This window comes from Abramis brama (assembly GCF_963993115.1).
Source record: "Abramis brama genome assembly, chromosome: 5".
Lineage (NCBI taxonomy): Eukaryota > Metazoa > Chordata > Actinopteri > Cypriniformes > Leuciscidae > Abramis > Abramis brama.
In genome coordinates this window covers 19425142-19443869 of record NC_139967.1, presented here as the reverse complement: position 1 = coordinate 19443869, position 18728 = coordinate 19425142, and the positions used below count along the sequence as shown (strand labels likewise).

Below are 18728 nucleotides of genomic sequence, written 5' to 3'. Positions count from 1 at the left end.
AGTTTTAGATCGGTAAGATTTTTAATGTTTTTAAAAGAAGTCTCTTCTGCTCACCAAGACTGCATTTATTTGATAAAAAAAATATAAAAAACAGTAATATTGTGAAATATTGTGACAATTTAAATTGACTGTTTTCTATTTTAATATATTTTAAAATGTAATTTATTTCTCTGATGAAAGCTGAATTTTCAGCATCATTACTCCAGTCTTCAGTGTCACATGATCCTTCAGAAATCATTCTAATATGCTGATTTTATGCTCAAAAAACATTCATTATTATTTTCAATGTTGTAAACAGTTGTGTAATTTTTTTTTCTTTGAATAGAAAGTTCAAAAGAACAGCATTTATTTAAAATAGAATATTTTCTAACATTATAAATGTCTTTACTGTAACTTTTGATAAATTTAACTCATCCTTGATGAATAAAAGTATTGATTTATTTTATTTATTTAACACCTAAAATAAAATAAAAATTCTTACTGACCCCAAACTTTTGAATGGTAGTGTTTAATGTTACAAAAGCTTTCTATTTCAGATAAATGCTGTTCTTTTGTACTTTCTATTCATCAAAGAATCCTGAAATAAAAATGTAAAAAACTGTTTTCAACATTGATAATAATCATAAATGTTTCTTGAATATCAAATCATCATATTATAATGATTTCTGAAGGATCACGTGACACTGAAGACTGGAGTAATGATGCTGAAAATTCAGCTTTGATCACAGGAATAAATTACACTTTACTATATATTCACATAGAAAACAGCTGTTTTAAATTGTAATAATATTTCACAATATTAGCATAGAAAACAGGCAGAAAAACAAACAGACTCACTGTTTGAAAGATACTCAGAATCTCATAGATGGTAAAAGGTTCATAAACACACACACACACACACACACACACACACACACACACACACACACACACTACATAGCAGTATAATGGACTACATTTAGTGCTACATGTAGTAGGTCATCGGCGTATGTATACACAAAATGGGCACACAAAGTACTGAAAAAATAGTAAAAGTTGATGGCTGAATGGTATCCTGACCATAGCAGGAATAATCTCCCACCCCCTATGAGACTGTAAGATTAAATGAAAGAAAACCTGATCAAAAGCTGTAATGCTTGTAATTTACAGCTATTTGAACCTTTTGGAAGGCTAGGTAGCTGAACAAACAGCCTTATGTTCGAGTGTCTATAAATTTGAGAGGCAATGGCATCATGCCCCATGGGTAATGACAAGTGAGTTCATTTATTCAAAGGTCAAACCCATCTGTTCCTTTTACTTTTGCCTATTACAGACTAATCCGAGTCTACAAGATGGTCTCATATAAGTAATGGGCGGTGAAGTAAGTTAGCGTGTACATATGCCAGCGGGAATAGAGGCTGTGTTGCATTTAGGTACCCATAATGCTGAGCAAGGAGCTTTAAAAAGAAAATCCTTGTCTTGAGGGAGAGTTTGGAGATCATCATCACAGCACTTGCCATGGTGCTCAATGCAAAGAGGACATAAATACAATCAAATGCACAACTGCCATTATCTCTCTCTCTCTCTCTCTCACGCACGCACACACACACACACACACACACACACACACACACACACACACACACACACACACACACACACACACACAGTAGCTACTGTGCAATTTTCTTTTTTCCTGCCTTTTCTCTCTCTCACCTTTTACCATCTATGAGTGTATCCTTGCGAGCTCCATTCAGTCTTTTCATAAAAATACTCTGAATGTCTGCTGTTGAGTTTGCTATGACTCATACCAATAATTTACACCAATGCTTTTAATATGCTCTTATTGCCACCAAATCGAGGAGAGAGAGAGAGAGAGAGAGAGAGGGGGGGGGGGGGGGGGGGGGGGGGGGGGTAATAGACAGAGAAACAAGAGATAGATAAGGAGGTAGAAAAAGAAGATGGGGGAGCAAAGGAAAGAGGGATTGGGTGGCAGAGTGATTTATCAAGCTGAAGGAAGAAGAAATCGGAAAAGCGGATCCTTAAGCCACGAGCACAGTGACAAACAGGCAGCTTTAGAAACCTATGCTTGTCTGGACATTGAGAGAGAGGAGAAGAAAAAGCAATATGATGGGATTATTGCATCATTTCTCAGTGCAGCCTCACATACCATAAACTATGTGGCCCTTTATTTTTATCAGCATGAAACCAATTAGAATGCCCATACTGAAGCATTACATGCACAAAAGAGTATGATTATGTTTAACAGTGAGATCCATGTATGATCAAATACACATTATAAAATATGGTTTCCACAAATGGACAATCAGTCAATAATGATACAGACACAAAACTTCAGAACATTTCAGAAAAAAAAACAGAAATTTTGAAAAACAAAGCTTCATTTTACTGCAAAATAAATATATTGCAGTTCAGTAAGTGAATAATATGTTGATTCTGTAAATGCTCTGACCGGTTCAGTTCAGTGAAAGCAGACCAATTCCCAAACCAGTAACTCGTCTTTTTGAACTTTTAATGAATAGAACCGTGCAGCGTTCGTTACGGAATCACACTACACTGGTCGTGCTGTATCTGTATGCCTATGTTTTCAAATCACTAAAAAGAACCAGCTCATATAAGAGTCATTCTTCGGGAATCAGACTACACTGGTTACAATGTTTTTGATTCAATAAAAAGAACCAGCATATACAATACATTAGTTTAGGAATCAGACTTCAATGGTTGCACTGAATATTTTTGATTCACTAAAAAGAGCCGGTTCATAATGAATCGGACTACACTGGTTGCACTGTGTGTTTTTGATTCACTAAAAAGAACCGGCTCATACAGTAAGTCACTCGTTTGGGAATCGGACTACCATAGTCTTGCTGTATGTTTTTAAATCTAAAAAGCAGTGGTGTAAAGTAGGCTATTTGAGTAAATGTAATAGTTACTGTAGTATCTTTTTGGCTACTTTGTAATTTGACACAGTATCAAAGATATTAGCCACTTTTACTCTCTACTTGACTAGATTTTTGAATAAGGATATCTAGCATAATACTCTTTACTCCAATAGACAACATCTGTGATGAGTAATGCAATTACTCATTACATTTAGCATGGAACCTAAGTATTTCTGCTACAAAAGAAGTGATATCGCCATCTACAGGGTATTGAAGCTACTGTATTTTGTTAATGTTGTCTTTACACACCCAAACTTGTCAACAAGGCTACTTTACGTGAATGTGATTGCCTTAGCACTAGCAGGTAGTTGCTGAATCATAAGTGTTTCATATGAGATGAGGACATGGCTGCAGCCAGCGGCTTTGACTATTTAATTTTACTTAATATTATTTTATTTATCCATTATATCAAAGAGACCCTTTTGAAGGATATTGGTTTACTTATGCCCTTTTTGAGCATTTAAGCTTAACGAAGACTTTTTGCTTGTTGATGTTTAAGAGGCTGTTGTGTCGACCTTGATGCATCACATATCAACTGCTTCTTGTTTTTTGACTGGCATGTCTCTTAGGTGCTGAGGATTACTGCATCGTTTAGGCTACATTCAGTACGAGTAAAATATCGGGATAGCTTTTCAGGTGGAAAGAGCTAATGAAGGAGAAAGACTTTGAAAGGGACGCTGAAGTTGCCCGCTTTCTTCTCGACAGGTAAGTCAATGTTACGGTCTAAATTACAAGCTTTTCATTACTTGGTTGTGTAATTCATTGTATAGGCAGCATAACAGTAGAACATGTATAGTTAAACTCGATGAAGTGCTATTGGAAGACATATTGTCATAGCTACCGTAGTTGCAACACGCATTTGAAAAAGCCATAGACAGTATATAAACTGGACACAGCGACCCCATAGGTTTCAACGGAGAAAAGTGAAGCAAATTAGAAGCACTCACTGATGGCTGAGCGTACTGCGCAGACTCAAACTGAGCTTGACGACGTGGATGTGACGTGAGCAGCCTGTCTGACAGTTGTAAACGGAGAGCGTGAGTAGGAGCTGTCCATGAGCTAGGAGCAGGAGAAACTTTATGATTCTCTATAGGCTTCTCCCTTGACTTTATTGGACTTTATGCCTCCACGTCCCCCCGATTGACTACGAGCTTTTCCTCCTGTCTATACGGTAATTTCCAGAGAGTCGCGTGGTTATGACGCAATCGTTAGCCTACTTTTACAAAAACTGCTTCTACGGGGCCATAACGTAAGATACAAGGTAATGGAGCCTTTTATACATTGTCGTGTTTCTTTAGAAATAAACAATGGACGAATGGAGTCTTTAAACGCCTCAAATGTAAAGTTATTCGCTGTCAAAGTGACGCCAAAATGAATGGGAGTCAATGGCATGCTAACAGCAGGTGATGGCTTGTTAGCCAATGGCGGCCCCCGGGGGTGGTACGGAGTTCGAGAGCTCGATTACCCCCCTGGCTAGAGAGCACTATTCGTTTGAATGCAAAATACAATTTCACCGCTAGATGGGAGAAATTCCTACACAGTGTACCTTTAAAATTCACCTTTGATCACCAAAATGACGATTTAAAAGTTTTTTCTTTGAAAAAACAAACAAACATCCTTAAAATTAATGCTTAAATGTAACTCTACACCCTTGCCTCATTACATTTAATATAGGCGATTCTATGAATATGCAAATTAGCCCCGCTCTTTCACTCGTTGATAATCACACATTGACGTGACTGGTTACAAGCTAGTTTGTGACGTCAGAAACACCAGCGATTTCAAACCGTGTTTTTGAGGCTGTCTTTAGAAAATACTCAGCAATGGTGTTGACTTGTGAATTTGCACATGGTTTGTCTTAAGGCATATTAAAAACACCACACAGACATATAAACAACATTAAAAACTTGATTTTTACTTCTTTTTTTTTCTTTGGAAGTATGGAATGCAGGTACTCTTTACACCTCTGCTAAAAAGAAATGGCTCATAAGAGTAATTTGTTTATGATTTCTTTTGTCATTGTGAACACTCATACACTGGGCAGTTATCTAAAAAGTGGTCTAAAGACAATAATGATTGTAGATATTCTACAAGCTAAATATACTCTTAAAGGCAGTGTTTAGTTAAAGACGAGATGGCACAGATAACATCAACATTCAAATTAATTATAGGCTCATAATTAACGGAAAACAAATTATGCCGCTGAATCGCTCACACCTTCTCTGACTGAGCATGCAAAGTCTCTGTTTAGATGGGATTAGTTCAATAATGACTTTAAAGGTATGGTTCCAAATATATTACATCTGAAAGATAAATAGGGTCAGAGATGGCAAAACAGAGGAAAATTAATAATGTGCAGTTATTTATATTGAATAAGGTGTTTAGGTGCATGCCTATTAAGGGATCATAGCTAACGTGGGAAAAAGAATGAAGCCAGTATCTAAAAAAAACAGGCGTATTTTATAATATGGTTCTGGCATACTGTTATCTAATCCTAATATTAGACATTAAATGTGCATGCTACCAATCTATGTCATTTTACAGCAACATTAAAAGAACATTTCACTAAAAATGCAAAATAATGTCACATTTACTCACCCTCATGTTGTTCCAAACCTGTATGGTTTTCTTTCTTCTTCAGAGCCATTCAATCTTTTTTAAGAATGTTGGTGCGGTCCAAACAACAGAATTCATTGAATTTCATGTTTTTGTTAGTTTTTTTTCCCTTCAAAATATCTTATTTTGTGTGCCTGCATCGGCCCTAAGGATAACCTCTTTTTTGCTGCTGTCACCTGTGGTCTACTCCTGAAACCTGCCATAGTGCACACAAGGGCCTATTCAAATAAACACATCAAGAAACACGACCATAAAAGTTTATAAAACACTTCTGATGCAATACAAGCTTAATTATTAAAAGCTACTTTATAGAAACTGAAGTTATTAAAAAGACTATAGCTATTATAATTCTACGAATGCTGGGTGGATTTAAAGTATTGCTATGCAAAGTTAACAATTGACTACTACACTATCAATTGACAGCAAACTGTCATTTAAGTCATCAGTTGCATTTGACGAACATCTGAATTTATTTCGGGAACAATGCGTGTATTTTGCTTGATGTTAGATGATGTTGCTTGATGTTGTACACTGAATTCCAAAGTCTGTTGCTGTCTATTTTTATGCTGTCTGGATCTGGTTTCTTGGTCAGGTCGAGGTCAGGTCTTGTAACAGACATATAAATCTCAATGGGAACAAGCTAATTAAATAATGGTTTAATAAAACTACACACAAGTTAGACAGATGTCTTGTGATTTAAACTAATAAACCCATGAAAGACAGGGGCCTAGGCTATATTGCGGTCAGGGTTCCTTCACATTTTCCATTTAAAATTTCCAAACCATACTTTACATAAATGGTTCACAGCATTATTTTCAGCATTATATTTGGTAGTAGTCATCTGTAAATATTTTATTGTCTGTTTTTTATTCATTGGTTTTCTTGAATTGATAACATGCACTTACATGATGAATAGAAACCTACAGTAAGACACTTTATAACCTGCATATAATAACCTCTGACACAGTCTGATACTGTAAATGTGGTTTGATGTTGCACATGTGTTAAACGTGTTAAATTGCAATCACCAGATAGCAAAGTACATTCTGATTTAAATGATCGTTTGCTCCTTTATCTGTAGCTGGTTTGAGTGGCATTTGAATAAACATTCTTTTTAGAGAAGTTTAAAGAGACCTGCTTATGGTAAAGACAAACAGTTTTGCATAATAAAAATGTGCGCCTTGAATTCATTCAGTCATGTTTGACAATCACTGAAGGATCGCTAAACATTTGGCATGAAAACACTCTGCTTGTATGATAAATGTATTTTTTTTCATCTTAATTTTATATTTTAAAAAAGCTGAATAGGGGCAATAGTCTGGAAACACAATCTTTCCATACTCCGTATGGGTATGGGTATCCGTATCCAGACCTGGATGGATACGGCCTAATAGGGGTTATGCGCAACATACTTCCGGGTTCTACAAAACAGATATAACTACTTCCGGTCGTCAGCTACTGAGGTAAACACAGCGTAGGAATGGCGACCTTTTATAGCCGGTGTTTACAGGAGCTACCCATCCTATCCATTTCAGATGTACATCGTATTGCCAAACGGACTTCCAGAGCCCCGAGTACTCCGTTAGATAAAGGATTTAAGTTTTTACGCCTCCTCATTTATTCATGATTATGAAGGTATGTAAGTTAGTATAATTATGTAGCTTTTGCTAATGGCACCCAATGTAGAGTTAGCTAACTATCAGTAAGTTAGTTTAGACTTGTATGCTATCATAGTAGTTTAACCTTTTATATTTGCTTGCAGACGATTAAAACAATCAAATGAAGACTGCATTTTATTTTTTTTATAAAATTTTTTTTTCTGATACTTAAGCATTCGTGGCATTTTAATTAAAACAGAAATAAGAATTGTATTCTAAAAAAAGCGCAAAATAAGTTACCTCAGAGATCACCTACTGCTGCAGATGCATATGGTAGTGCAAACCGGAAATGTTTATACCTGTTTTCCGGTTCGAAAGTTGGGCGTTCCGCATAACCCCTATTAGGCCTAATTCGCCTTTGGCTAAGCCACACCCTAGAATGTAGATTGACCAATCACAGCGCAGCCAAGAACGAGCTCCCCAGAGAATGTCTAATAAGGCGAGAAGTTTCACTCTCAGTACACTTCCGGCTTTTGAACTGGTTGCAGTTCCACTCTGATTCCATATGAGGGCGCTCACAGGACGAGTGCAGAATGAATGGAGGTCTATGGCGCTATACACATCAAAATCCACTTTTCTCAGGATATAATTTTTTGTGTAGCAATTTGAATGTTGTATTCGAAAGGAGATGCAAAGAAATTACACAATGCTGGGTGTTAGATTTTTTAGAGTCACTTATTTGCCTTAAAAAGTATTTTAAAATGTCAATGACGTCATACACATCGTACGACCAGAGATACTGCTTTACGGCAATCCTTCAATCACTTTGGTGCTTTCGCGCTCTGCACTTTCTTTTCACTCGAGGCATCGACAACACAGCTGACACAGGTAAATACACGTGCTAGAAGAGTTTTTGTTTTGTTTGTTTCTGGTCCCGCTTCGGATGCCACGATGCCATCAAGCAGCATCTCTGGTCGTAATCAGTCCTTCACTGACCAATCAGCGTTCATTAGCAGAATGCTAGCGTGTTATGGGCAACAACAACTCAACCTGTAAGAAATCAAAAGGACTTAAGTACTCGTTCATTCAACTTTCGACCTATAACCCATGTTGAACTTGCAAAACCTACAATCAAATCTGAGATTTCTCAACGGCAATCAGGTGAAAGAGACAAATTTAGCCGTATAGCCCCATAGACTCCCATTCATTCTGCACTCATGGGCGATCGCCCCCAGTGGAACTCTGGTGGAACTACAACCAAAATTCGGTACAATAGGACTTAATAGGGAGTGGGCAGGCTCTCCGTAGACGGGCTCTGGAGCTCCCACAGAGGTCCGACACTTTTTCACAGCGCTCCATTGACTTTAACACAGGCGTCTCATATTTTTGGTCTCGGCAGTCTATTACCGTCGTAGTTTTATCAAAAATATGGTTAAACGTTGTGCCTGGGGCATTTGTAACACAGATACGCGTTTCCCAGAGAGGTTGGTGTCCGTTTTTTTCCCTTCCCAAAACCCAAGTCAAATCCTGACAAGTGTTGTCTTTGGATTAAACTGTGTGGACGTCCTCACAGTCAGCTAAACCCCTCAAGGATCAACAAGCACACTTTTGTGTGCTCTAAGGTAAATTTTACTTTTAACCTTACTGTGAAGTTATACAGTTTTATGCTGTTTTAGGTTATGATTTCGGTTCTCTACCCTAATTAATGAAGAATCAAGGTGCTAGCAAGCAAGCTTAGCGATAGTTTAGTTATCACTTAAGTCAGGATTGTATGTTTTGACTAGCGGCTGGATGTTAGCTAACTTTCTTATTCAAGATACAAACACCTAACGTTAATGTTACAGACACGCTGTTGTGGTAGTTTTGAAGGTGACTAACGTTACCGCCACCGTGTTGCCACAGTCCAACAATATGAAGTTGTCGGATGTAGCAACAGTAACTAAGGGGGGCAGGGCTTAGCCAAAGGTGAATTACACCAGAGACAATTTATATGATTACACTGCTGTTCAAAAGTTTGGGTATAGTAAGATTTTTCTTTTTTTTTCAAAGAAATGAATAATTTTATTCAGCAAGAATGAAGCAAGGTCTTTTAAAACTTTTTTAGCCTTCTTTAAAAACATTAAAAAAATAAAAAATCTTAACTTACTCACCCAAAACTTGTTAACGGTAATGTACTTCTAACTGAACCTTATAATATGTTGAAATCAAGTTATTAGGATGTTCAATAGAGATACAGCTAACAAACTGCCACGAAAAAGTCTTATTTACAATGAAAAATCCTTTGGTTCCACCAAGAGTGTCTTCTAATAGAATGAAATAGAATGGTTTAATTTGCAATCAGGTGAGCTTAGAAACATACTGCCTCAATGAGGGTTGTCCGAGTACACCCACCCACCATCTCTCCATGGCTTTGCTGTTTCTCACTGCCAGCCTTCATTATGTGGAGATCTTCTCTGGTTCCTCCAAATCCTCTCTCGACTGTACAAGCGGACTAACCGTTTCTCTCCACTCAAACCCTACAGTATATCCGTCTAGCAGTTCTCTGAGGGACGACATGTTGGCGGTGCTGAATTGCTTGATGAACGGTGGAGAACTATGAGAAAAGGCTACTTGAAGTTGAAATTATTTAAATAATTCTATAATATCATTAAGAATCCCTCTGAGTCTGTGTAGAATGACAGGTTCAAATGTGACAATGTGAGGCGACGTGTTGTTGAATAGAGCAATAGACCAGTAAGTTATGATATTACAGTGTCACCTGGTGGTAGCTAGTGTTCATTGCAGCCACAAATCCAGACTGCGAAGGGATCTGGAAGCGCAAAAAAAGCAGAACAACAGCGTCGAAATAAATTATAAGATAAATAATCTTTATTTGACATGTCTTTTCATATATATAAAATTATGTATCCACAATTAATATTACCAAGGCGTTTACAGAGAATTCTTTCTCAGTAGTGGGTGCAAAGCTCCAGCCGGTTTGTGCGCAGGCAGAAAGACAAGACAGCTGTCCAGAACGAACGGATCATCTCAGGACCACTGTGCTCGAGAGCGAATGGAGGGAAACGTCACTACAATCTTTTCTTTGCTTTTCTGATTGTCAGCCTTTCGAAAGTGTTCGTTACAAACAATCAACTAGCCTACGTTTCAGAATGAAAACATTCAGTATTGTTGGATGAAAACGGTATGTAGCAGAAGCACAAACAAAAGGAGTTTGTAAATAGAATTGAAAAAGATTTACAAAGTGGACGTCCAACTTTCTGCATAACACACAGACATTTCATATCTCTGGAGGCACATGTACCCACACCAAGCCCTTCATAAGCCAGTATTGACTACTGGACGTCACTGTGTAAACCACACGATGTTCCTTTACCAGAACAATCAAACAAACAAAACAGACAAAAAAGAAAAACTAAAAGCCCTCAGACCTTCAAACCCATTTATAGTTGCAAAAATGATCATTAGCACAATTCTTATTTTTATTTTACAACTCCTAAGCTAAATTGAAAAGACACAGAAACCCCAGCAACCTTTAAAAACAAACTGTAACAATGAATAAACAAACTCTACTATTCTACAAAATATTCTCCATCTTCAGTTACTTGAATGCAGAGAAAAAAAAAGAAAAAAGAAAAAAAAAAAAGTTTTGGACTGTTTTCTTCCGGGTGGTGATGTTTCATTTAAGTCATTATTAAAAAATTAAATATACTGTATAGGTTATTAATTACAGTAACAAGGTTCCATGCAATCAGGTATTTCAATTTTTTTTTTTTCTGTACAGAGTTCAAGAGATCAGTAGTTATTAGCAAGGCTGTACAAGCCAACACTTTCTATTGGCGCAGATGCTAGTGTGATGAATATGAGCGGCCTTACTGCCTCGTGTCAATACGCTGACCCTAAAGTTACATGGTAATACGTTACCATTGGAATAGCTACAGGTGTGAGACACAGAGCTTGCCTGTTTTAAATAGCATTTACATCACTCACATTTATTACTGGCAAAACGGATGATTCTAGACTGCGACGAAAGGATGCTCACGCCATCATAGCTGACAAGCGGACACAGACTCTTCACACTGCGGTTTTACCACGGCAAGCATAATGACACCAGGCACAGGCGTAGTTGGTTTGCCAATTTGTCTGAAAACAGCACACCAGCATTTCCCAACAGATCGATGAAGGCATATCATACCCTTAACAGCAAAACTGACAAACTAAACCACCTGGGTTCTTTCAGTCAAATACATTATTATTACTTTATTAAAAACAAAAACAAAAAAGAAAGAGATTGCAAGAAAAGCACTAGCGGTAAAGAGTCCTCCGTCTACGGACATGTTCGGCAAGCATGTAAGACCCACTGCGTAAAGGATGTTTGTGTGTTCATGATGATGACGATTTCAAACTCAACCAAAACGTAGAATATGGAGGACGAAAAACAAGAGCAAATGGAAAAAAGCCATTTGGCAGCATACAGTATTAAAGGATTAAAAGGTCCAGCTAAGGACTGCAGATGTTAAACAGCTGTGATTACTGTGATTTACTAGGATAAGACGGTACAGGGAAGAAGCGAGTGAAAGTACATTCAAGTGAGAGCCCTTCACTCCATAATGAGTGGGCAATGTGTTTGTGTCTGTGTGTAGGAGTGAGTCAGATAATGTTAAACAAGCAATGCTGTGGACCTCGTCTGCCCTTCCCGTCAATGAACAAATCCCTTTCTTTCCTCCTCTTCCCTTTCAGAATATTCAAAACCTGCCGTTGATATTAATACTTACAGCATGTGACAGGCCGCTCCATGTTTGGATCGATTTACTTGCAGCAGAAAGTTACTAGTGTTCAACTGGAGGAGGTGAAGAGGAGGACAACTCTGGGATACATCAATTCACATGCTCACTTTGTGTTTACAAATGAAAGAATATGAATATTCAATATGAAAGAAGAAAGAAAAAAAAGGACTGTTTTGAAATATTTTACAGCTAAAATTAATTCCTGGGCCTATTGTTAAAAAATCTGCTGCCAGGTTTAGCCTTGTGTAAACAGTTATCTAAAGGAAATGTATAGCTAAGAGAAGGACCTCTCAGCACTGAAGGTGGCAACCCTGTATGTAAAGAAGAGAGAAAGGAGAGAAAAAGAGAAACTGGAGATGACCACTTAAAGAAACTGGCCATTCTGTCCAAACATTCACACGTTAAAAGACGCCCATGGTGCCATCTTCATCCTCTCTTTTTCAATTTCAGTCTCTTTTCATTGTTTATAGTTATATGTTTTTCTATGGCCAAATTATGATTCATCGTCCCCCTGTGAATTTAACCCGTAATACCCAAATGCTTAACCTCAAACCCCCTTTCTTCTCCCTCAAGTGCACCAGTAACTGCCATACTATGTACAGAAAGTGTGTTGAAAGCTAAAAAGCAAGATAAAAGAAAAGTCACACAACCGACATGATTGAATTAGGCCCATGCACATGCCAGCACACACACACACACACACACACACACACACCGACCTAATGTCTCGCTTTCTTACAAACACACACACACACACACACATACACACACACACGCACACACACACAGTAACAAACTACAAGCCCTGCTTGTTTTAGTGGTGGCTGGACATGCAGCGGAGACACGGGAGGACTGATGATGAGGAGTCTGATGACGCGTGTGTGAATGTGTGCGCATGTGGTGCAGTCTTAAAAGATCAGAGGAAATAGGCAGGTGGGTGTGTGTGTTCATGTGTATATGGAGGAAGTTGTCCTAGAATTTCAGCTGCCGACTCTTCCTGTACCTTTCCTCCTCTTCACCTGCAAAAGGCCAAAAAAGAGAGAGAGAGAGAGAGATTTTTATAGTGCCTTCAGGAAATTAAGACCAAAAGAATAAAGGTGACTTTGAAATGGACAGGCCATAGTTAAAGAAAATACCTTTTTAAAGATGAGAGGAGAAAGTTAAACTGCCGGAGGAGAAACAGATCAGAAGAAACAAATAAATGACAGTCAATATAAAAGAGACAGAAGCATTGACTGGAATATTATGAACATTCATATCAAGGACAGCGACAACACTTTAGCCACACAAAAAGAGGGAGGCATGTTCCTGTAAACAGACTGTACCTTCTAAGTGGTGGCGGGAGATATACTTGAGTGCCTCATCCAATAGGATGACAGGAATTGAGATCTTGAGGACTACAATCCATTGGGAATAATGCAGTGGAGTTACCTGGAAGATCAGCTGGGAAACACAAGATAAGACAAAATGAGAAACATAACATGCAGGGATGCAATCTCATCAGGTGTGCAACAGAGGCCAAAGAGGCAACCCGGGGGGCATATCCCAGCTTTAAAATGTGCAGTTACAGTCAGTTTTATCAAAGAAAACTTTAGGATGACCATTAAAAAGGCTTTATTAAAAAGGCTTTATTATCAGATGGCTACATACAAAAAAATCTTTAAAAAAAAAACTCTCCAACGCATTTCGGCCCATGCCTTCCTCAAGGAGAGCAACACAACAAACACAACAAACTCAACAACACATGCATGCAATTTCATTCATTTAGACATCTGATTAGTCAACAGTAGTCATGTGATCAACATCTCTTTGCGGCAATAAACATTCACCAATACATTTCCAAACTCAAAAACTTACATTACACTACATTTGGACTTTGTTTACAGTCAGTTTTACATGAAGATATAGGGGGAACAACTCACCACATTTTTTTTTATTTTTTTTATTTTTTTAAATCTCTACTTCAGTTGTTCTGGAGCTGATTTAATATGACTACACAATACAACTACTACCAATAGTAGTTAATTTATTATTATTAGCAGCAACAAAAATAATTATTGCTTTTAAAATACATGAAATATTAAAATATTTTATTTTATTAAATTACAAAAATGAAAACAAACATTATTACTAAAATACTATTGAACTGTAGAGTAAAAAAAATAGTATTTAATAATAATAATAATAATAGTTATTATTATTTTGCAGTACAAAAGTAAAATTGCTTTCTTAATTTCTTTGCTTTCAAACATTAAACCATAGAACTTTTATTTTTAGAAAAAACGCAGCCTCTCTTTTGCTGACAATAGATTTAGAAATTATAGTATTAATGTAGTAAATGATTAATGATTGTTTAAAGGAGTTAATGATTCTCATTTTTGGGTGAACATTCCTTTTAAATGCTTAAATATGCACAAGTCTTTATATCTCCTATTAATCTTTAGGGTTTTTTTTTAGGTTTATTCCACTAGGTGTTTTTGAGGTTCAATTCATCATTTGTACCATTATATACAATATTAAATTTAACTCTAGTGACAGAAAAAGAGATATTTCCAATATATTTGACTCACCGGTAGAGGCTCCACATACAGGATGAGGAAGTGTAGAGACAAGGAAAGGATTATGGCTCCCAGCAGCCATATATTCACCCAGGGTGGCATCCTCAGCAGAGACTGATTCTCTGACAGGCTGAATGAGAGAAGAGTTGGCATAAAACTTATTTAAGACCCAAGGCATTGACTGAGACCAAGTAGTCATTTAGGTTATGCTCACATAAAAAAAAAGACATAATGCACTTAATAGAGGAACAGTCCTCCTGAGCAACCAGGCTGTAAATGCCTAGATGAAGGCCACAATCTCTGAGGGACCAACCCAGATCTTTAACCACCAGTCTAAGCCACTCATATTTTATTGAAGTGAGAAGAATGGAAGTAGCAAAAATGACAACAGTAACATACAAAATATATAAAACAATAACAACAAAAAATATTTATTTTAAGAAAATGAACTCGAGAGCTGTTACAGACCCAGCTCAACCGAGCTCATTAGACATCTTAAGTATGCTTTAAAGAAACTACTTAGACATATTGAAAGAACACAGCTGATGCAATGCCATCACCATGGCTGCAGATCTTACCTGTTAAGAGAGTTGAACATCTCTATGGTAACAAGCACAGAGAGAGCCATGGTGGTGGGGTAACGTGACTCAAAGACCTCACAGTTAATGCCCTCAAACATGGGATTGTCTTCTGTACACTGCATGAAGTGCCGCTACAGATGAGAAAATTAGAAAAAAAAAAACCCCAGTAATATTAGCACCACTAGTCATCTTGAAGATCTTTAGCTACATGTCAAATGGTGATCTTCAAGTGTTTGTTTTCTTAGTGGTTTCACAGTGGCTATTAATAATACAGACAGGCTGTGTTTCAGTACATCTAATAATAACAGATGCAACATTTATAAAAACAGGAAATCATTGATGGCAGTCATTGTGACCTCTGAAGGGCTTAGTTATGAAATTAAGACAGCCAAAATCATTAGTATTGCAATATTACGGTTGTTCTGCAAAATAATAATAATAATAATGACAATTATTGGAATTATTACTATTATTATTAATAAATACAGTTCAATAGTATTATTAAAAACAATAATAATTGTTATTAATAATTATAAATTAACTACTATTAGTAGTAGTTCAGAGGTCAAACATAAACGTAATGTACAGTATAGGGTCTCACTGTTGACTCACCAGCTGATAAAAGGACACCTGTGGCCCTTCCTCATCATACAAATACCACCAGGTAGCAGCACTGACAGTTCCTAGACCCACATATCCTAGAAAAACAAGAGTAAAAGCCTGTTAATTGGTTAACGGTAAGTTCCCTTACTCTATTCAGTGGAAATCTGTAAAGTTCCCTTACTCTATATAGTGGAAATCTGTAATAGATCTAATGGGACATTTCACATAATTTTACAGTAAAATACTTTTTAAGCTTTTGGAACTGAAATAGAAGAAGTCATCCTATAATATACATTGAAAAACTGTAAATTGACATTTTTGTGTCATGTGAGTGACCATGATGTCGTTTTGTATTTGTGTGCATGACACCGTGGCATCTTCTTTTTACCTCACTGGAAAAGCTAAACTATGATTTATAATGTGGCTTTCTCTTTACCACCAGTGTTTTTAAGGTTCTTGTCAGTATATTATAAATGTAAAAGATAAATTGTAATAATTTGGTATATTAACATTACTTCAGTTAACATTTTTTTTTTTTTTTTTACAGTGTAGAGCTGATTTACAGTTTTCAGGGAAGATCTGTAGGTGAACTAATGTAGCAAAAACAAAATGTCAATAATATTAGATTCTATGAAATAACCGAGATATTGGGCTTACCTCCGATGGCCAGGTATCTGAAGAAGAGCCAGCCGGAGATAAGAGACTCCTTAGGATTTCGGGGGGGCTTGTCCATGATGTCCAGGTCAGGGGGATTGAAGCCCAGGGCAGTGGCTGGCAGACCATCTGTTACCAGGTTCACCCACAACAGCTGGACAGGGATCAAAGCCTCAGGCAGGCCAAGGATGGCTGTCAGGAAAATACTGTGAGAGGGGGAAAAACGGGGGAAAAACTTGCATGAGTGTAAATGTGGTTGGGATACTGAAGCACTAAACAAATCAGGCTCTCACTCACCACACCACCTCTCCCACGTTGGAGGAGATGAGGTAACGGATAAACTGCTTCATGTTGTTGTAGATGGCTCGTCCCTCCTCCACTGCGGCCACGATGGTGGAGAAGTTATCATCAGAGAGCACCATCTCGGAGGCGGACTTGGCTACAGCGGTGCCTGAGCCCATGGCGATGCCAATTTCAGCCTTTTTTAAGGCAGGGGCATCATTCACGCCATCTCCAGTCTGAAAGTGAGATGGGAGGAAGGAACAGAGTGAAGGATAAGGGTTAGTGGATACTCATGGACTTTTCACACAACACTTAACATTTGCTAAGCCCTAAGCCCCACTTATAAACCGTGACTGACCTGCTGGATAAACTGAATTGTGGCATATCATCAGATAAGATTTCGCTCTATTCTAATGCACCTCTACGAAGGTTCAGTGTGTTGGATAATTTCTGTATAATTCAGTAAAAGCTATACAAGGAATGCATGTATTTTTTTTCTTCCAAATCTTAAAACAAATCTGCATGCTAAGGATTAAACAAAGTGTCAGCCGTCTTTCCCGAAGGAAAATGTATAACATCAGAAATAAATAAATAATTGTATTCAGCAATGATGCATTAAATTAATCAAAAGTAACAGTAAAAACATTTACAAAATTATAAAAGATTTAAATAAATGCTGTTTTTGCTTTTTTTTAAACTTCATATTCTTCAAAGAATCTTGTGGGAAATAATGCATCGTGGTAACCACAGAAATATTAAACATTTTCAACATTGATAATAATAATAAGAAATGTTTCTTGAGCACCACATCATATTAGAATGATTTCTGAAGGGTCTTGTGACACTGATGACTGGAGTAATGATGATGAAAATCAGCTTTGTCATCATAGGAATAAATTACATTTTAAAATACATTAAAATAGGAAACAGCTATTTTAAATTGCAATCATATTTCACAGTATTATTGATTTTACTGTATGTCTGAAAAAATAAATGCAAACTTGCTGAGCATGAGAGTAACATTAATCATGTTACTATGTAATTTAACTATTTAAAGAGCAATACAATTAAAATGTTTGAAATGTCACACTTCATTCCAGAAAACACAAATAATATTCACAAAATATTTGCCACATAATGAATACGTTTTACTGAAAAATCATTGTTCTAGAAACATCCACTTCACTTCTATGGTATGTTCTGTAAAGCTTGTCTGAGTTAGCAACAGTAACCAAAAGGGTGTGGAGCTTATCAAAGGGTCAATTTAAAGTATATTAGTTTATACAGTGGGTTAAAGTAAAGATTTAATCCACACTGAGCTGAGAGAACTAATGATCAAAAGGTAAATTTTATTCACTCTTAGGTAAAATCGTATTACAGGCTGGGGATTAAACAGGAGTTAAGTAAAAGATGAGGAAATCTTTTTTTCTTCTGAAAGAAGCAAAGCAGCCTCTGTCATGCACACTGATGTCTGGGAAATACCTCTCAAGTCCCTAAATGATAAACAGACACATGCTGAAGCTGGGGGCGACAGCGTGTGAACAGGAAGAGCACAGACATGCTCTCATAACTCCAGCAGGGAAAATCAGCGTAAAATACAAGGCTGTCTGTCTCTGAGAGATGTACAGTAGGTGCTGCAGCATATTATTGCTAAGAGACTGGAGAGTAGAATCAGAGACTTCATCCTTCTTATGATCCCAGATCGTATGATTGTCACCTTCAATCGTATTAACAGCCCAAGTCTGTGACAACAATGATCACATGCTGTAATTGGTGGTGGTAATGAAACATTTTATTTTACTCAAACCAAATGTATAGCAATAATATTAAATGTAAGGTTAATTCCTAATAATTCCTGGTCTCATGTTAATTTGAATTAAAAAGGTTTGAGTGTAGGGCCTAAAATTAACTTTTTCCACACTAATTGGTGGGTGAATTGAGAAAATGTACTGGCCATGATAGTGAACTTACAGTACATCCGGAAGGTCAGACTATCGTTCTTACAATTCAATTTAAAACATTTATTATGTTGTATGTTGTAGCTCCTAATAAAGTAACCAATTGATGACTGACTTTCACTTTTTTCAGGCCAGTTTTTACTACCATTTGG

The 18728-nt window shown here is 37.0% G+C and overlaps 1 protein-coding gene across 3 annotated transcripts in view; it reads right to left on the bottom strand.

The window, feature by feature from the left end:
- Positions 1–10002: 10002 nt before the first annotated feature.
- The window catches only part of atp2a3 (ATPase sarcoplasmic/endoplasmic reticulum Ca2+ transporting 3), an 83577-nt gene continuing 74851 nt past the window's right edge, over positions 10003–18728 (bottom strand). For 2 of the 3 annotated variants that reach the window (XM_084114402.1, XM_084114401.1), the window contains exons 15-21: positions 16634–16854; positions 16340–16542; positions 15692–15777; positions 15077–15210; positions 14511–14628; positions 13266–13383; positions 10003–12959 (exon numbers count right to left, since the gene is read on the bottom strand). In XM_084114402.1, the coding sequence (XP_083970528.1) occupies positions 12913–12959; positions 13266–13383; positions 14511–14628; positions 15077–15210; positions 15692–15777; positions 16340–16542; positions 16634–16854 (927 nt within the window). In that variant the 3' untranslated portion in view covers positions 10003–12912. Of the gene's footprint in view, positions 12960–13076; positions 13106–13265; positions 13384–14510; positions 14629–15076; positions 15211–15691; positions 15778–16339; positions 16543–16633; positions 16855–18728 lie in introns of all 3 variants that reach the window. The other variant, XM_084114403.1, reaches the window with a different exon arrangement.